Source organism: Calidris pugnax, unplaced genomic scaffold (genome assembly GCF_001431845.1).
Source record: "Calidris pugnax isolate Ruff unplaced genomic scaffold, ASM143184v1 scaffold13, whole genome shotgun sequence".
Classification (NCBI taxonomy): domain Eukaryota; kingdom Metazoa; phylum Chordata; class Aves; order Charadriiformes; family Scolopacidae; genus Calidris; species Calidris pugnax.
The window spans coordinates 3,813,521-3,834,509 of NW_015090810.1; the positions used below are offsets into that span (position 1 = coordinate 3,813,521).

A 20,989-nucleotide genomic window follows, 5' to 3' on the forward strand; every position below is an offset into this window, starting at 1 on the left:
CTGTGAATGACAAGAGATTTTTTAAAAAAAGTAATTGCCTTTCTGTGCCATCCTCCCAGCTGCCATCCTCATTCTCCTGGAGAACATAACCATGTAGACCTGCATAAACATCTTTCACCTGTGTCCCAGAGCAGGCTTACTCCTGCACCCTGTCCCCTTCTTTCACATTCTTCTTGTAGGCATCTCCCACCGATCTGAAGTTACGCTTAGAGAGCTAACAGTGGGACCCTCTTCTCTCCCCTCCTTGAGGAGGCTGGTGGGGCAATAGCAGAAAGCAGGTTCAAACTATCATGCCCTTGAATGAATCTGCATTGAGTTCAGGCCCTCCCTGCTATAGATGAACAATGGTTTAAAAAAACCCCAGGCTTCTAGGTCTGGGTGTCATAAATAATCCTCAACAATTACCACACCCACCTCTGCTCTTTGTTTTGAACACTGCTTCTGCACTATTGCAATTTTCTAATATTTAAAAATCCTCAAACTTTACACAAACATCTCCACAATCCCTTTCAATCCTCCCCTATTCACAGCTCAGAGCAAGCCCTACAGTGATTTGTGCAATTTCTGGCAGCTCAAATCCTCACTGCAGGCTTTGTGCTGAATGTCTTGGGAGGCTCCTTCAACCACTTCAGTCCCCAACAGGAGATGTTTCACTCATCACCATATCGTCACAATACCTTCTCCAACATCAAAATAGGTTTTAGATGTGCTCCCAAAGGCAGTGGAACTATTAAAGTGTATGCTAACGTGAATATGTATTAATGTGGAGAGACTCTCAGAAGTTGAACGAAAGCATTCATTGCACATGAAGCTTCAGTGTGGCAGCTGGGGGATGAGACTTAGCAGCTATGTTAAGCCAAACAGTCAGTTTTTTGGCTTAGTCTCTCCCTTTGGAGGAAAAAAAAACCAAAACAAATGAAAAACAACAAAAAAAGACTTTGAGCTTATTTCCTGCCCAAACCCAGCTGAATTTTTAGCTAACCTTACTTTAATCACTTAGAATCTCACACCCCGCTTCTGTTGCTAAATGATGTAAAGCAGCACAGAGAGCCTAGGAATTTTGCATACTCTGGAAATTTCCCTGTGGACAGGAATGAAGAGGAAATGTGGATAGGAAGAAAGTATTGTTCTGCATAAGTATCAATTAATCCAGAAACCACTGGATTTAAGCAAAAGCCTTTAAGAGGACCCAGCATTCCACAAGAAAGGAACAAAGACCACAGCAGGAGGACTGCTTATAAAAGAGAGAGGATGAAGTTTCATTTTTGCAGCCAAGGACCAGGACATTATAAAAGTAATGAGTGTTCCTAAGTAAAGGAATTTGGATCACTAAAAACAAACTGATGTTTGTTTTTTTTTCCTCTACCATGTAACAAAGACCTCTTTGCTGGCCAGAACTGGCTTCCTAAGCTGTGAGAAATTTAAGTAAAGCTGACAAAGCTGTTACACTTCCATGCTCTGTCCTGACACCACCAGATGACAGGAGAGCTGGCCCATTTGCATCATTTAGGGAAGGCCTGGGAAGATCTGTTGCAGGTCTCTCTCTCCACAATCAGCAGGGACACCTAAGTATCCTAAGGGCATCTCCAAAAGCAGAGCGGGCAGCCAGCAGCCTTCTCCCACACAGACAAACCAACCTCAGAAGGAAAGAGAAAATGGTGATGGGGAAATGGGTGTTGAGAAATGGTGACAGGAGCGGGGAGAATTTCTCCTGTAGCAGATGAAAGTACATGCAGCAGCTTCCTGCATTACAAGATGCTGAACTAAGTTTTGAAGCAGGAGTAATCTGGAATTCTCCACAAGAAGAACAGAGCCCGTGGCAAAGCATGTTCTAATAAAATACCAAGAAACAAATCTCGACTCAACAAAGCCATCATCCTCACAGATTTCACCCTATCTACATAAAAGATCATTAAAAAAATACCACCTTGCAAAACTGTCATGCAAAATATGCCCAGTGGGGAACTCAACTTGCTTTTCTTCATTTACAAATGGTTTTAATTAATTATAACGACAGCTAATGATATTTAATCACCTGTCAAAAAAAAATAATTCATTGTCCCAGATGTCCTTGCAGATGATAAAAACTCTGAAAAGCAGACACACAATTTTCTAAGGCAGATGAAATCCTCCCCCAAGTCGGTGCTGCCTTCCCCTTTCAGTCCCAGGCAGACAATGTATGCTTGGCCTTAGGAAATAAAACTAAACCAAGCAGCCAAGTCAGGTTAAAATAGAAGCAAAACCAAGAGAGGAAGCTCAGGCCTCCAAGAGAGCCTGCAGCTGATCTTGGGTTGCTCACCCACGCTACAGCCTTTTCCACCACTTAACCCATTAAATAACTCGGGTCCTCTGAGCTAAGCACAGCCCTGTCCATGGCTCTCCCTTCCTCAGCATCCCACACCTGCCAAAGCATGCAGAGAAGCAGGCACAGTCCTGGTGCTTGGCTAACAGAGGAGAACAAGAGAAACCACCGGATGTGACAGAAGAAATTGCTTGACATAAAGGATGAAAGCATAAGCAGCTAACCAATGTTACAGAGTGTGCCCTGAAGGATTGCCGGATTTCACAAGTGAAGGGAGAGCTACAGGAGAAATGGCCAGACTTCACAGAGCATTGATGGAGAGTATCAGGGACTTTTTGGTGAAAACGAACTTGCAAGGCCAGCATTGTCTAGGAAACCATAACAGTAATACCATATAAGGTCCAAACTACCTATATAGCCTCAGGAAATTTGAGTACGGACTTAGTAAAACTGGGAGCAATGCACAGAAAAAAGAAGGTGTAACTGAGAGGAGACAAGGGAAGGGAACGAGAGAATCTGTGTGCATCAGGGAAGAACAAGCATGGAAAAATGGATAGGAGAGGGAGAAAAAGGACCAGCCGTAAGTAAGCATGCTTTGCTGTCAAATCCCAATCTTTATCATCTTCTTAACTGTAGTCCTACTTTCTGTGGGGATCTATGCATACAGGATTGAGCTCTCTGTGCTGCCCCACGTTTGCATGCTGCTATTTACGTTTGTGGGTGCTGGTGAAGGCACTGCTCTCCACCTCCTGTGCTCTGCATGGCTGGCTGAATGTGTGCTCCGTGTATTTACATCTCTGGAATACACACGCAGCTTCTCTACAGGCTGGGCTCAGAAACCAGGAACTACAGCAGCCTCACATCTAGCAGATTAGGAAGGTGAAATCACTTTTGCCTTAAAGCCAATCCAATGGATTTGGCTTTCCTCAACAATATGATCCTGTCTTACAAAAAAAAATCTTTCTGTCTCAGTCCCTACAGAGCTGAAATTCCTTGAAAAAAACCCATGTTCTTAAAGAACTTAAACTGTAGAAGTTTCATGCTTCTAAATTATTCAGATTCTCAATGCTGCTAATGCCCTACAAAGAAATACAGGGTCTTCTGCATTTTCAGTGACTTGCCATAACTTTAAAGTCCAGTGTGAACATACTTGACACTATTGCCACACAAATGACTTCAGTTTAGGTTACAGTTTTGCCCTTTTAACACGTTGCCAGTAAAGCCACTGAAGAGGTAGAGTGCAAAGCAAGTAAAAACTCTTATCAAAGCAGGACAGAGTTTTTCACTTAGTTGCTCAGAAGACAGTTTTAACATGCAAAAGTAACACAAAATCAATCACTCAGCACAGCACGGGCTTTCTTATTTACAAACTTGCAACCTGTCCTATCTCTGTTCTCACTGCAACACTCAGGCGACTCATCTGAGTTACAGCAAGAAACTGTCCATTTCATCTTAAAAGCAATTTTCAGACCTTTTTTTTAAAGTCAGAAATCGGAAATGAGAGAGACACATTAAATACAACAGGAGAATCTGAAAATGAGTGATAACAAACAGAGCCCTCCTGGGCTCAGAATTTTTGAGACAGAGGCAGCATTCGGTTTTACATTCAAGTTCCTTGAAGCCTTGCTTCAAATCAGCCTTGGTCATTGATTCAGTGAGCTCCAGGTGCTGGACACAGACGCTGAAGTCTCAAAGCTCCCTTTCCTCTTTCACGCCTCTTCTCTATTCCCGCAGTCTCCAGCAGACTTCATTGCTTTGTATTTCTACTTCTCTACAGTTCTCAAAGTTGCAGGAATTGGTAATGGCAGGTAGACCACTGCAATTATAATTCCAGCACAGGTTCTTATGGCTTTAGTGGGGAAATTGTTTTTTATAAATAGTTAGCTTCTAATCTGGAGTATCATATTAGATGAGTACTTCCTGCTACTAATGAGGCGTGGCTACTTCTTTAATTTCCTTCAGGATGCAGGAAGTAAAAGATAGTTTACATTTCCTCATTTAAAAAAAAATACTATTTTTTAATAATCTTTCAATACATGAAATCATTGTCAGCAACTACAGGTTTTTCAAACTGTTCTAATTTGAAATATCTGTTCTTGCTTAATTCAATACGTCTTCATCTTTGATATAATGAGCTGCAGGTTTTGCTCTTTGATAGTTTAAAGCTGAGGGTCATGTTACTGCAAAGAAAAGGAAGAGGAAAAACCAAGCACATTACAAAGTCAGAAGATAGAAAGCACAAAACCCAATCAGAAGTGGAAATGTAATTGTATTGGCAGTTTGAAAACAACCCCAGGGGCATTTCCACTGGTTCCCCAATAGCCTTAGCTCAACATTAATCTTATTTTTAAATTGGAAGATTCCTCAGTTCCCAGAAGGTATGATGACTAAGGCAGCCATCATGAATGCTTCTTCTGCCAGAGCGAAAGAGAACTGGATTTCTTCTGAAAAGATACATGCAATAGATGATGGAAGATAAGACACCACCAGACCAAAAGGAGTAGTCCCACAGAGTCAAGAGAAAGCCATTATTCCAGAAACACACAAAACAAAGAAGTAACATTGGGTCTAAGATATTAGGCTAGCGGAACTTCCCACCTCCACCAATCTTCCCTCTGTGCCAAGTCTGGCAAGACTCAATCTGAAAAAAAACCACCATGTTCAGGAAAGCTGGGTGGGAGACACCATATTGTTCTTAAACACAACTTCTTCCTCCAGCTCAAAATCAAACGTTATTAAATGCTGAAATTAAAAGCAATATGCAAGTTATTACAGACATGTTTGCACTTTCTGTAGCAGCTTATTAATATGTGCAGTGGACAGTGCAGAGAGAGGCTTGATTTGTGAGCTTCACCACTAAATTCAGACTACCGCTTGTGAAACTGTTTGAAAATAAGTTGTTTTGCTTTAAAGGATAGTCATAAAACAGTCATTAGTAAGTAGCTGAGAGCAGCATTTAGTCTGCAGAAGCTTTATTATTGGAAGTGACTCATATCAAAGGGAGGAACTCCAGCTGAACCAAGTTTTTATCTGTTTTTTGTGACACCGTGGCAACAAGAGCAACAGCACATAGACCCAGAAAGGAAGCCTATTTGGCCAGTTACTTCAAGGTAAAACAGTACGTGAAAAACAAGGGAAGCTGAAGAAGGTCTTCATCATTATCACACACTGTTTTGCAATGCAAGAGACAGAGAGAAAGGTGTGGTCTGTCTCTTTACATTATGTTTTTTCTTACCTACTTTGACAAGTATTGTTGTTGTCCAAAAGCTGGCTCTTCCTATGCATCTGCTGCCTGCTGAGAAAGGAACACTGATTTTCCTGCAGGTCCTTCAATGCTAAAATTTGAGAGCACACCTAACAGCATTGTGTTTTTCCAAGCCTTTGTAGTTTTAATGTAAAGTAGGAAAAATTACTTATTTTGAAATAGTTTGAAATCTTGATCTTCACACTGTAACACAAGTTTGGTTAGGGTGCTGAGGCTTGACCAGCAGAGTGCTAGCTCAAGATGGCTCTCAAAGGAGATTCTTGGCCAGCAGAGTCTTAACAAAAGAAGCTAGGATCCTGATGGATCAATCCCTTTTCAAAGCACCATACACACAGTCTGGGATCAATTTAAAAAAAATACAGTTCCTATGTTATGTCCATTAATGCCAGCCGGTCTGTAGCATCTCTGGCTCAGTCTCTTTGGCTGCCATTAGAAATGCTGCGATGATGGCTTTCCCCTACAAGACTGCTTTCCTTAGCTCTCCTTTGCAGAGTATGAGGAAAACCACTTCTCATCAAGTCTGTGCAGAGATCTGGTGCACCAGGTAAGATGAATGTGTGGCAAAACTTCTCTCCATCGACCTAGGTAGTAGTAGCTGCCTGCTTGATGCACAAACTGGAATGACTGGTAAAAACAGATGATTGTGGCACTGAATCCGTCTTCCTCCTCCCCATTGGAGGGCTCCATGTAGCCAACTTTGATGCCCCAGAAGCAAGCGATATACTCAATTTCACTTTTTCCCTTAGATGTTCCCCAGCTCATTTCTTGCCAGCAGCTGAAGTTCCATTCTCACAATTACTTGCAAGTTCTAACACTTTCTCTTGCAGGCTGAAGAGACGTCTTCCGCAACACTCATCCCGAAGGAAGAAAAAATGACATTTTACATCACAAGGCTATACTATATGCTTTATTCCCATCCACAATGTGAGAAAGCATCCTCCTTGTGGTCAATTTGCACATGGGCTCACTGATAAAAAGGTCTGGAAGGACTTGTCGATTCTTTTCCTTAAGTGTGCGAACACTCGACTGCCAGCTTTGGAAACGCGTTACAAAACCCGATCCCTTTGTTCGTCTTGCCTGTGACTCACATCAGCTGGAGAAAAATAGCTGAAAATTAAAGTTTAAAGAAAAAGCCCACACTAAAACAATTTACGGGAAGTGCCAACACTTTCAGTATTGTATTTCAGTGTCATATTTCTGTATTCAGTATTAGTGATTAGTTCGCATGCCAGGGTCTGGCTTCAGCCAAAGAGCGATATATTTCAGCCCAGGTTATAGATGTGGTACAGTCACCTTTCCGAATCCCCCTCCAGTTCCTGGGGGAGAGGATGGATGCAGGATTACAGAGTTATCACAGGTCAAAAACAACTCCGCTGTAAATCCGAATACAGAGAGTAGAGAGCCAGGCCTGAGCTCTGCTGGGGAAGAACTGGTTTCCAGCTTTATTAAACCCAGGAAAACCACACCCAGAGAGACGATCAGAAGATACCCTCAGCCACCACGTACCAAGCAATTCTCCAGCTCGTAGAAGAATGCGGCCGACTCCACACAGGGTTTCAGATGAGTGTAATTTCTCAGATGCCTAGCACTGTACTCACACACGCTGCCCCTGTGCCCCCAAACCTGATGTGAGGATAGTGTTTATCACCTGTAATCAGGCAACAGCAGAGTTTTTAGGTGTATGCTGGACTTGTAAAAAGAATATTTTAGAGTTGCACAATGAATAGACTTCAGAACAGGGTGGAGAAAGTTGGCACACAGCTCAACAGGTACCCCCGAGAATGTGCTTCATCTGAAGCTGGTACCTCCTCCAGGCAGTTTGCAAGGCTTTTTTTTAAATTTCCCTGTATATTTAGAACTGTATATTTCCCAGTATATTTCTCTGTATGACTGTATAACATGCTCTTTGGCAAAAATTGTATGACATTTCCTCATGAGGAACTCCAAGATAAAATAATTCAACCCAGTGTACAAACACTGATATACCAGGGCTATCAAGTCTCTGTACTGAGTTTGTGCATCTATAAACTACCAGTGGCTTCCTGTAGCAGCTCGAATCTAGGATGTAGCATAGATTTATATCACCAGAGATTTCCCAATATTTTATTTTTAAACTAAAGTTGCTACTTCATTTAACAGCTGAATTAACCAAGCATTTTCCATCTTTTTCCTCTCTCCACTTTCCCCACATAATTTGGTTTTCACCTGCGAAGTTTTGTGTTGCTTCAAACACCAAACTATTCCTAACAAACACCAGATTTTATTCCTAATGTCACAAAGCCTGTATTAGTCACTTATTAAAAGCAATACTTCGTAAGTAATTAGTGTGCTAATTTTAGGGGGAAAAAAAAAAAGCCCCAAACGTAGTTTTAAATTTAAAGCAACTTATTTGTACCACCTAGTTCAGTGCAGGGGCACCCGTATCCACCTTTGCTGAGGTGACACAAGCTGCACGGGTCAGAGAGGAAACGGGTAGAAACGCTCCCTCTTCCCAACCGCATCCCAGCCCATTTGCTACAAGAAGCCAACTAAGACTAGAGCAAGGAAGGAGAGAGAAATTGATCTCTTCTTACCTATCTGATGGCTCGGTGACTCTGCTGGGACAGATTTCTGCGGACAGCAAGGAGGATGTGGGATGAGAAAGTGAAAGGGAAGCGCAGAGTGCACGAGCTGCTTCTCCAGAGCAGCAGAACGACAAGCGCTTCCCTCGAGGTGACACACACAAGCTGCACAACACACCAGTCTCACAGGCTGTTCTTCACCCATAGGCAGATCTCCTGCACGAGGCATTTTAAGGCTAAAAGACTGGTTTAGCCTTGTGCTGTCTTTTCTTGAGATCTGCCAGGGAGAGGCCTCATTCACCGCACCTTCAGCAATAAACCAAACCACAGGTAACAACACATGGGGAGGGAGAACACCGACAGCAAACCACACAAGCCAGTGAAGTTATATGACAAGAATGATACTGTATTACGAATGTAGGTGTGTGAATCATGAAGCAACAATGCTCCACTTTAATGTGAGTATTCAAAAAAAATTCCTCCAACGGGCATTCAGAACAGGAGTTAACCTAGGCTAGTTTCTCTTTCTTCCTTTCCCAAATAAAAGGCTGCTGAAACAGAGGAAGACTAACCTGGGGAAACTGAAGTCCGGCTCTGTGATTACCCACCTTTGGCTTACTCTGACATTTTAACATCTCGGTGCAGAATTGCTTTATTGTTTCCCCCCCTCTATGGGTTGCACTGAAAATGTTGATCCAGCACAGCATTAGTACCTGTTTTGCCCTGGAGTCACAAGTAAAAGAAGTATCATATCTACCCACCCTCCCCCGAAATCTTTCAAAAATAAATAATACGTCATAACGAGAATAAGAAGATTGAAAAATTTTATTTGTATGCAGCACATACAGGAAAGATCAAAACAAATATTAAAAGGTAGCATTTGTAAACAAATATATTTCACAAAAAGTTATACACTATCAAATTTTCTCTGAAAAAAATTCACGGTTATAGCTGTGTATAAAGGTATATTTATCAAAATCAAGTTTAAAACTACTTCATTTTTAAAATATCCCTAATGAAGATTCATTCATTCCAACAACTTCAGAGAGACCACAGATGTAAGGCCTAATTAAAACAACTGCATGAATGGAGATGGCACTGTGATTTCCAGTTTAAAAAAAAAAATAAAATAAAAATCGGCAAGTGATCAAAGTATCAGCCAAGCCTATTTAAAGACCTAGGTTTGTAAAATATACATTCAACATCGCAAATGTCTAACTTAAAAAAATAGAGCTATTTCACTGGATTGTCCTCATCTTGTAGTGTACTGATCACGAGCTGTGTTTTTGAATCCACTCAGAGGAAAGTTATCAGTAGGTAGTTTTATGCAATTGTATGGTTCACTTCCATAATCACATTTAAAATAAGACGACAGCAGCACCCTTTTAGCAAGGATTCATTTTTAACATTCTTGCCTTTATAGCAGCAGGTATGGTTTTGGGGGATGCTATCAATATAATCAGCAAGTCAAAAAAGGAATACACATACTCCATGAAGTTTATTATAGTGTTCTTTCCCTATACTTGTTTTCAAAGTTACGCAAGCACCTCTATTTTTGCTGCAGAACACAAAAATTAAAAACAAACGACACCCAAACCTATGACTAACTCAGTAGGCTCCCTTTGTTGGTGGTCCACAAGCCATTTTGATTGCCAATGTGTATTCTGTTTCTTCCTCCCTCCAATCTCCTATTTGCCTGTCAACTAAAAAACAAAGTTTCTCAAAGTTCATGTATTACCTTGTCTCAAAAGAAACAATTAAAGTAACTAAGGCACAAATGGCTGATCTTCAACAGCAGGCAGAGGGTCACAGATTCAAAAGTATGGTAGAATGTAAATCCCCAGAAACATTTCTGGTCTTGGTGCACTGAGAATTCTTACCAGCTTTCACAAAAGATTTTTCAAGATTTTTTTACAAAGATACAGAAAATACTTTTCCCAAGAATGTCCATGGACACTAAACAAGGATGGACATACATACATACAAAGACACACACTTTATGCACAGTACACGTTGAACATACTGCAGACAGACAAGGACCATGGAATGCAATGATGGTCTGAGATGGCAGGTGAAATGAAGGTGACTGTTTCTCAGAGGGTCGTCATGAGTTTATCTTGGTACATCATACTTTGGACTCCTCCTAAATTCTTCTGGTTCTGCTCCTGGATATACCGTAAATTGCTGTCCTCTCCACTTGTGGGGGGTTTCCAATATGGCCTGTCATCATGATAGGGTGGCCTGTACCATTTGCACAGTTATTGGTTAGTGAGAGATGGAAGTAAACTTACGAGTGCTACACAGCAACATGAGTTCCTCCCCCAAGTGCTAAACATGCATAGGTGTGAAGGGCAGCCACCAGTAAGGGAAGGTAACGGCGACCGACCTACAGATGCAGAAGCCGCTGAAGCAACCGGGAATATCTTTTGGCTGATTTCAAAAGGCTTTGAACCAGAGCTCAGTCATTAAAAACCCTCCCTGTTTTTCAAGTGTTATAGACAAGCGTTGTGCATCGCTGCTCCAGAATCCCAGAGGGATGGTGGGGAGGCAGGGGGTAGCTAGAGGAAAACTAATGTGTACAACAAACAACTGAAATAAACTGTATCATGCAAAACATTGAGCTCATGAAAACATATCCCTAAGGTCTGAAAAATTAAGAAAGGCAATCCTGTTAAGGACGAAAATTGCTCTTCTGTAAATATTGCTGTTCACACAGCACTGGTGCAGTTAATGACACTGAAGCAGCCTGCAAGTTGCAGAGTCGCATTTTATTACAATGAACACAGAGTCCCTAGCTAGTACAGGTATTTCTCTGTGACTGTGGACTGAAACTTGCAAAAGTACTAAAAGGAAAAAATTTTTTTCCTTTTTTGTTCATTACTTATTGCTGCTTAGAAACATTAACCTCAACCACTCCAAGAGCATCTCCTGAATCATTATAGGAGAGGGGGGCAATATATAAATAAAATTTTTGAACAGTATGCAGGAAACCACAGTATTTGAGATGCCTTTATGATCAAACTGAAGCTGCACTTTCTATTTTGGCAATTTGTTTTAATTTTCTCAGAAGGCTGAACATTATAATTTCACTGAAATTATTTGTTCACAAACAATTTCACTGAAAGGATTTTACTGAGAAGATTGAGACACAATCCTATATATTATTTCACAAATTATTAAAAAAAACTTTCATATATAACATGTATTGCCCAGGTAATTTCATTTCAGCCCTTTGCCCATTTTAGACTTGCATGCCCAGCAGAAAGAATTTCATGCATCTGTGGTTTGAGCTCAAGTTCATAGTCAGATGGATTAAGCTTTCTCAAATCAAGCTATCCACGATGTTAAACATCCAACTCTTCCACTTTGACTACGAGTTATTCTAACTTGAAGCTTCCATTTTAACCATACATTTATACACTTCTACCTGAGTGGGACAAAAATTCTGACCACCTTTTCTATCGAGCTTGCATGCCTGAGCTTTTAAGTTTTTTAGACTTACAAGCCTAGCTATAAAAAAGCCATTGTTCATATTTCACTGACCTTAATCTTTGCCCAGGGAGCAGAGGGGCTGAAGGGGGAGGTTGTCTACACACATTACAATACATTCTTGTGCTTATTTCAATATCACTTTGCTCCAGGGTGAACTATTTGGCTTTAAAATGTTACAGGCTAGCATCATAAATGAAGGAATCTTTAGGAAAATTTCAGCAAAACTTCAAACGATTTATAAAATCATTAACCTCTTTCGGCAATCATACTTTGTAATGTGAAATTGTACATTTTAAACCACACACCAAAAAACTGGACAAGTAAAACCTAAACCCAGGAAAAATCTTGAACATGAAGTATAGGTGACGTTAATTACCTAATTTAAACAGTCTTCCATTTCTAGCATAAAATTAGTATCTGCTTTACTGCTGTATGCCAGGAGTTTTCAGATGACAATGAGTATGTTTGCTTCTCTGCCTAGTAAGTATTTCTGGTTATATATTTGCCTTTTTCCTGCATTCTCAGACTCAAACTCAGAACAAATCGTCTCTACCTCAATTTTAAGCTCAGTCTCATCTCCAGAGCCTGCCTACAATAAGAAAGAAGTCTACCCATTCTGATGTAAGAATATAAAGATAAAAATGTAAGATGAACAGGAATGAAGACTAGGGTATTGGTATTTTTTCAGTCAAGACTACTTGTCTAAAAAAAATTGAGTAACCTAAGGAGGCTACGTTTTATTAGGATAAAATAGCAGCTGATTTTTATCACATGTACATGCACAGACACAGATCCACCTGCAGGTGAGTGCCTCCAGTGTGCGTTCCACCAAGCTGGTTCTAACTTGGACTGAATTTCTTCCAAAATTTCTTTTCACTCAATTTCTCCCATTACTAGTTACAAAATAAAAAAGTATGCAAGAAGATAAGCACAACAGCACATTGTCATGGTAGGAATATTTTTGTGAAACAGTTCTCAAAAACTCGATGTTATGTTTTCACTAATTATCTGTAAAGTGCCAGATACATTGTTCCACATACATGTTATTTTTCCAAATCCATTTCTGCAAAAGATTAAAAAAGCGCTGCAATGTGCGAATACGTTCACTTATAGCTTAACTCTAAAATGAGTTTCTTCTGTGTCTTAGGAGACTAAATACTGATCAAATTGTAATTAGTTTTATTAAAGCTACTGAGCATCTTCCCATCCAACATACCCCCTACAGAAATACACTGTGGTATTTCAAATTCTGAATTAAAAATCAACCTGAAAACAAAATTTCATCAAGGAGATTAGGACACTGAAAAACAAAATCTAAATTGAAGTTATTTAAATACTGTCTCTACATCACATATTTCTGACTTCTGTTTGCTTTTCATGTGCTGAAAATCACACAATATGTCCACCAAAGCTTCAAGCCAACAGATTAAGCTAAAGAAAGAAGTGATCATGTCCTTCAGAAAGTGAACGTTGCTTACCTTACATTCACAGGTGTATGTGGATGCCAGTGTGGCTGAGCAGGATGTATATTAGGATGATACTGTGGCTGCAAGTGAAAAGATTGAACCCAGTTAGTTAAATTATATAAAATCTACCTATTAACTCTAACTTTTTATTTTCCTGAGGCCATGAGGAACATGCTCCCTGTGAGCCCTAGAAACCGCACTGTTTCAGACCTTCTCCCACGCCATTTAGTGTATACATGAGACCTCTTGGTGATGAGCTTTCTTGTTAATACACACTCTTGGGAAAATGCAAAGAAAATTGCTTTTCTGTTTGAGAGACAACCTGGCACATCTACTGCTCCTCATAAGAAAGCACATAAAAAGAATGTCAGCTTTAATCAAAGGTGGAGAGTGAGAAAGGTTACTGTTATAATAGCAGACTTCAGGAGGTCACCTATCTTTGGTGACTTATCTTTTGGCATTTCTCTCTCATATCCATAAGATCTTGAGGAGAAACAGTGAAACAAACTCACTAGTGAGGCTTTTAATAAAAACAAGTGTTAAGACTAAGCTCTCATGCACACACTCACTACAGATGAAAGCACAGCTTGCTCTCTCAGTAGCACTGGCCGCTAGTATCATAGGTGAAAACCGGGTAAAGTTTCTCCTTGAAGTGTACAGAGAAGCTTGCTCAATAAACACCCCAACAAACAAACATTCAGACCAGCAATGAACTCCTTAAGTGTTGTGATAGGGAAGATAATTGCAACTTTGAACTTGTTTTTACAGATCATCCAGTGTGAGAGGCTGCTCTAGACAAAAGCTTTGCTCACTGAGCAGTCTCCTGGGGTCCGCCATATTCAGAGTCTCAGGAGTTTTACCCTGTGACTTCAGAGAAAGGAAAGGGAGAAGGGTGGCAAATAGAGCACCTTCAGCTTGCAGAGCATCCAAGAACACAGGGGAAGAAAGAAGAGTCCCTCCACTTTCTATTTAACGCCCAATGTGATGTTTATTTCTGAACCACCTCAGAGAATCTCACCCCAGAGTAAGTAAAGGGTAGCAAACCAGCTGTACTAATTATAGAGAGGAAAAATATTTACCACTAAATAAGAAAATGACAATATTCTCCTCAACAACTGTTATCCTCTTACCTGGTAGTTATGGACTTCGGGAGTTTTTGTAGCACTAAGAGAGAAAAAAAATTACCTTTTATGTAATTAATACATCTATGTCACAGCTTCCTGTAGTTCAGGTTTCTACTCTTCAGGGACATATTACAGTTAAGTAAAATTCATATTCTTAAGGAAATCAATATCTAATTCGAAATATACACTACAGCAATCAGGGTGAAAAAGAGGGGAGAAAATTATTTTTGTTCATTTTACATTTAGGAAACAGGAACAAATAATGTTAGCTAAGTTAACATAACAGCAACAAGCAGAAAGGAAACACGTTTTATTTAGTCTGATCCCAAACACGAAGAGAAAAAAAATTTAAAAATGGAAGCACTTAAAGTTTCACAGGCAGTCTCCAAGAAGAATCTGGTGCTGGATAATGAGAGATCCCAAAGCAATTGATCCCACACCAGAGAATTTGTTTCGACAAATCCTAATGCAGAAACAGTCTTCAGAATCCTATTGGCCTGACAAGAACTGAGAGGTAGAGAGTACTTGGGCTGTCACTTACCACAGTTGTGCGGCTTTCACAGGATTGTTTGCTTAAAAAGAAATAAACAAAAAACCTTAAGGCAGCTGAAAAAAAACCTTAAGACATGTGAAACATCAGTTATTTTGCAGCTATTGTGACTGGGATGTTACACTACATGTTACAGACACATTTGCACAAAAGCCTCAGAACTGCAAGTGCAGCCCCGTGCTTTCCAGCATTCCCCTGTAAGTACATTGAGTATGAAGCAGACACAAACCTCCCTCATTTCTGCAAGAGTCAAAGCCCATTAAAGATGACAGCAGACACCAGCATTCTTCCCAAACATCATAAGGATTTTTGGCAGAGTGAGTTCTGCACAACCACAACATGGCTGTTCTCGCCTTGCTGTAGCTATCATGTCAATGCCATCGAGTCCCTTGGAAATCAGGGGCTACCCCTCACAGCAGTTTTGTATCTCACAGAAAATAGAGTTTTCCTGAAGTTAGTAATGGCCTGTGTCTTATTACAGTGAACAATGGTAGCCAAGAAAGCCCATCAGATGGGAATATGGAACCAAGTAATCTTGAGGAACAAGGTCTTGGCTTGTGCTTTGGACAGGCTGGAAAGAACAGCGAAGAAGGCAACCGAATAACTGGGATGTATCATTTCTTTTACCTGACAAACAGCGTATTTTTCAAGAGTGTTGAAAAACTGCTGAGTGATACAGCTAAATATCCAAGTGTCTGCTGAATTCAGAAAACGTATGACAAACTTAATGAGACACTGTAGAAGTCTCAAAGAGACTGAGCTAGGACAGAATCCAACCCTTGTGGGCTGCAACTAGGTACAGGTCTCAATGGCCAAGAGATGTGTGAACGACAATAACCTAAGGGGAGTTTTTGTACTAACTTAACAAGTGTGCTGTTGAGCTCTCTGGAGGGAGATCACCTGGCTATGACAGCAATTGTGCCTGGCTGCTGTGCAGAGAGAGCTAAACTGAACACCAGCCATGCTTTCTCTCCTCTTCCTGTATCTCACAGCACAGGCACACTGAGACACAAGGTACAATATACAAGTCTGACAGATCCTGTTATTGTAAAAATAAAATGAAAAGAAACTATTTTTCCACTTATGAAATCACCCCCGGTTACCATATAGCTGATTCTCACGTATCACATAACAGTATTTCACAAATTTAATAAATTTGCATTTCTGCAAAAACCTGACATATCCCCAGGAGGGTGGCAGAGGGGGTGTTACAGCCTCTAGGAAGCACGCATACTTGCTGGCCTCTCCCCCTCACTGTACATGAGAAATAAAAATGCCCCCATAATATCAACAGGACTTTTCATGGAACTGAGATTCTTATTCTTGGAATGCAAAGGAGTGTGAAGACATCCTAAGGGAACCTCAGCTCACCCTGCTCCATACAGCAACTACACCGACAGCCTCAAGTAATACAGAATTTAGAGGGGGTTGCCTTGCAGTGCTCCCTCCTAGGCTTTTCTATAAGGGATACAAATCTTAGCTTAAGTTTTGAAGGACATATGACCAAACCAAAGGGGAAATCAATTCCTTGTCATTCCACTCAAATTCAGCACATCAACTCGCAGAGAAAGCTCGTTAAGGTCAGAGCCTGGACAGGTGAATAACATGCCATTACAGTCAGCAAAGCAGCAGCAACTGCATAATGAGACTGCTCAATAACTCTAAAACTGTCTGGCCACATTAGCAAGTCAGTGAGGCTTTTGGACACTGCTCCACTCTACATGAAAAATGCACTTTTTCAGAGAAAATGTTACATGCTTTCCCTCACTGAGTCTGATGCAACTTTTCTTCCCTCCTCAAAGGAGCAACAAACCAAACCATAGGTACGTTCTTCCCCATAGACAGGCGATGGAAGGACTAAGTGAACCTAGACATTAAAAACAGCAGATACGAACAACAGACTCTGACTCTGGAGGAAAAAAAAACCACCCACAAACATTCTGATTTTTAGGTGGTCTGACATGTTTTTCTTTTTACGCCGTGGTACAGATTTTATGGTGGTAATGTGACATTTATATGAGTTAACAGGACACCTGCATGACTGGTTCAGTTAACACACGTACAAACACTTACCCTTATAAGTTGAATGCCTTCGAGAAGGATACCGTTTGCTGGGCCTTCTTTCAAATGTACTCGTTCTACGCAATCTTGTCCCATGTGTTGCTTGATATTCTGTCCGCCCACTTAAAATACACAAGTGAACAAAGTTAACTACTGCCTTTTGCTGGACGCTGTACCTCCTCCTTTGCATAAACACAAATATATTACTGGTACTTTGCTAAATACCTGAATCTGAAGCGTGATCCCAGCCTTATGAAGTCGGATCTACTAGATTTACTATTTGCTGGGGCTCGCAATCTGAAGAAAGCATGGTGCTCCACTGCACACTTCCACAAGTGTTTGCACGTTTTGGCACTGTCTAACCGGAAAACAAATGTGTGCTCTTGCTCTCTGCCCTAAATGCAGAAACAAAAGCTTTGGAAGTTGGCATGCATGATATTAGTTACTGTCCTTGGTCGGAGAAATACAGCCTGGGCCAACAATGTGCTCGGCCTCCCTTGTGTTCTTACCAGCCTGAGCACACACCACAATTTGTTGGATCAGGCCCAAGTAAGGGAAGAAAGTTACCTGTTCATCATCTTCTACAACCACAAGTGTTAGTTTGCTCTTTTTAAAGTCCATTTTTGTGATTTTAGGCCTAAATACAAGAAGCGAAAAGAAAATTAAAGGCAAATTAGTTCTCTTAATCTAGAAGAATCCTCCAAAATGTATGAGTGATCTGCAACCCTGGAACACTTCAGAAACATCACAACAGAAGTATGATTTCCTGGAAATGTGACTATTTTTCAACAAATCTTTCACATTTGAGAGTGGTACTTCTAACCAGGCCAATTTACCTTCAGATTTAACCTTGATGATAGAATCATAGAATTGTTTGGCTTGGAAGGGATCTTTAAAGGTCACCTAGTCCAACCTTCCTTGCAATGAGCAAGGACATCTTCAATTAGATCAGGTTGCTCAGAGACCCGTCCAACCCGACCTTGAATGTTTCCAGGGATGGGGCATCTACAACCTCTCTGGGCAACCTGTTTCAGTGTTTCACCATCCTCATTGTAAATTTTTTTTTAATCTAATCTAATTCTACCCTCTTTCAGTTTAAAACCATCACCCTTTGTCCTATTGCTACAGGCTCTGCTAAAAAGTCTGTCTGCACCTCTCTGAAGCCCCCTTTAAGCACTGAAAGGCCACAATAATGTCTCCCTGGAGCCTTCCCTTCTCCAGGCTGAACAACCCCAACTCTCTCAGCCTGTCTTCATAGGAAATTGATATTTTAACTTTGTGGATTCAACCTACATTACAAAATATAGTCAAGATGCCATTATATAAAGGAGAATGATTCCAGCATTTTAACAGAAAGGAATATAACACAAAAACAAATTACCAAAAGAATAAGCCTATTTTGTTGGCTCCTTCAAAAATCAATATGCCTGTTGGTGTCAGTCCAAGAGCATATTCACAACCATCTCTTCCCTGCAAGCAAGTGCAGAATCAATGATCAATATGTCATTAGTAGTATAAATCTTAATACTGTAGTATGTCAAAATCCATAGGTTTTAAACTAAACAATAAGATTTGCACATTTTTTTTTAACATTGCAGAGCAAACGTATATGCATCTGTATTGGGTGCACCCCATCAGGTTTTGGCAACAGGGGGCTGCAGGCGGCCCTGTGTGGGAGGAGGCTTTGTTCTGCTCCAGATGGCTCTGATGCCCATGGAAACAGCCCCACACCAAGACTGCAGCCAGGGGAGCCCACACCTCGGCTCACACGTGTTTAAGAGCAAGCATGAGCCGCCAGGGGAAGGAGATACAAAAGGAAAAATGCAAGGGATGTGGGAAAGATGTGGAAAGGGATGCTGTGGGGGACATGGCTGGGGACGCACTCTTGAGAGGAACCTCTCCTTGCCAGAGACCACAGCCCAGGGGTGACCCACAGCACAACAAGGACACACCTGAGGGACTGACCCACACCAGGGCAGGGACAGCCCTCAGGGACCACAGCCCGCAGAGAGCCTATACCAGGGCAGGGATGTCCCTGAGGGACAGTGTCCCGTGGGTGACCCATGCAGCAGCAGGGCAGCAGGAAAAGCACAGCTCAGCAGAGGAAAACCAGGAAGCAGCACAAAGTGTTGCGCAGATGACCCCAACCTTGTAGGCTGCCTGGGGAGGAACTGAGCATAACCCACAGGGAAAACAAGGGGAGCTGACACCAGGGTGAGGGGAGGAGAGGTTATGACTGAAGCTGAGATGGGGAAGGGGGGAAGAAAGGTGTTTCTGTATTTGTTTTGTTTCTTTTTTTTTCTTTCTTTTTTTTTCCTGGACAATTCCCAAATCATTACTTAAACATTTATGTTAATTGGCAGTATATTAAGTTAAGTGAAATACCCCAAGGCGAGACTGTTTTGCCGGAGACAGCATCTCCATTCAATGTTCTGACCCCACACTCATAAAATAAAGTATAACATGGATCTTACCTTAACTACATGCATATCTACACCATACATTTCTAGCCATTTAGCTTTGTTCAAGTAGCACAATTCGGCCTGCGCTGGGCTCTTTCCCCTGAGAACATAAAATTTATTTATACTTTACAGTAGGAAATTTTTGTCCATTTTAAATGTGTTAAAATTTGTTCCCCTAATCCTTTTCTTTGGGCCCTCAATCTTGAAGACACTAAATGGTATTTCAAGCTTAGCCTATGTTTTTACCCTATTCCCTTCAAATGAAAAAAAATAGGAGGGACAAAAACTGGAAAAGCTCTAATATTGCCAAGAAGGACGAAAGTTGAGGTAAGACAGCATCACCAAAATGTACTGTATTTATTAATGAAAGACAGCAAAAATCTATTGCTATTACCCTAAACGCAAAAATTTATGTGTGCATGCATCAAAGAAAGAAAGAGAATTGTTTCCAACTCAAACAGAAAAAAAGATCAGACTGCTTAAATTGTTATGAAATCACCCAAAGAAAAACAAACAAAAAAAGAAAAACTCACCCTACCAACCTTCCCTAAATTACCACTTGCCATTTCTAAGGAGGGGGACTGCTCAAATTCTGTCCAGGATACTTCCCAATGGATAAACTCAATCGCCATTTTAAGTCTGCTGAAGGGGTTCTCGTGGACATATTTGGCTTTGGAAGAGCAGAAAACCTCCTGTTGCTAGAGACACCGCTCCCACACAGGTCCCCTACCTGCACTCTTTCCATTTCTGAAAAATGTCAAATTCCATTGCTTCGGTCTGGTTTGGTGCAAACCTGAATTCAGACACGAGTTCTGGTGTGTGCTCTGGGTGCTCACACTCTCCCAGCTCAGCTGCAATCAATCAGTTGAAAAGTTAAAATCATAAAGATCACAGGATAACCAGAAACATTTAATTCCATAATCTCCACAAATACAATGATAGTTTATAAGTTTCTAAGTATGTTGTAAAAGAATATACTTGTACTGACATCATAATTAAAAAAAATACCCACAAACTCAAGATTGTACAGCAGAAGTCAGACAAATGCATTTGCAGGAGCAGCATAAGGTTATGGTACAGATTTCTGACATTTAAGAATGTTAGAACTAAACCAGCTTAACTAAAGCCGCTTCTCTGGATTTTAAAGCATTTAAAGGAAATAAAGTTTCTATTAAAACCAAAAAGATCAATGCACTATTGTTTCAGAAGAGGTTACTTTGAAACTTCCTTTCATTGCAACGAGGTCATACTTTTCATTCCAAAACACATCCCATTCTATCGCATGCCTTTTTACATTACTGTCCATGCATAAACATGGAAGATAAAACCTAGTCTCAAGAAGCCAGTGATAAAAGCGGTGGGGGTTTGGTGTTTGTTTTTTTTTTAAAAAAACAAAACAATAACCCACAGTGGTGGTGTAATATTCAGATTAAGTAATTTTTAAGAAAAGAAATGCTGAAGTATTAACGTAATTGAGGTGCCACTTTCTACTTATCTACTTAGGGCCTGGTATCTTCTTTTCTAGGAGCAGAACACCTTCAAACCCTACTGAGCTCAGCGGGAGATGGAAGCACTGAGCATCTCAGTGATTTACGCCCTTAACTGCCTCGTGGCTGCGACACGCTGTGCTCCTCGAGCCCCTCAGCTGTACAAAGGGGCTGCCGTGTCCCTGCCACCAGACCACGAGACAATCAGCAGCGGCAAAT

General features: G+C 40.8%; 1 protein-coding gene across 5 annotated transcripts in view; it reads right to left on the reverse strand.

Annotated features, from left to right (window-relative positions):
* The window catches only part of EPB41L4B (erythrocyte membrane protein band 4.1 like 4B), a 169,310-nt gene that overhangs the window by 78,159 nt on the left and 70,162 nt on the right, over positions 1-20,989 (reverse strand). For 4 of the 5 annotated variants that reach the window (XM_014938607.1, XM_014938605.1, XM_014938606.1 and 1 more), the window contains exons 7-15: positions 20,014-20,134; positions 19,296-19,383; positions 18,203-18,291; positions 17,389-17,458; positions 17,047-17,216; positions 16,834-16,943; positions 14,752-14,782; positions 14,217-14,250; positions 13,099-13,166 (exon numbers count right to left, since the gene is read on the reverse strand). In XM_014938607.1, coding sequence (XP_014794093.1) covers positions 13,099-13,166; positions 14,217-14,250; positions 14,752-14,782; positions 16,834-16,943; positions 17,047-17,216; positions 17,389-17,458; positions 18,203-18,291; positions 19,296-19,383; positions 20,014-20,134 — 781 coding nt within the window. Of the gene's footprint in view, positions 1-8,935; positions 10,370-13,098; positions 13,167-14,216; positions 14,251-14,751; positions 14,783-16,833; positions 16,944-17,046; positions 17,217-17,388; positions 17,459-18,202; positions 18,292-19,295; positions 19,384-20,013; positions 20,135-20,989 lie in introns of those variants that run through there. The other variant, XM_014938609.1, reaches the window with a different exon arrangement.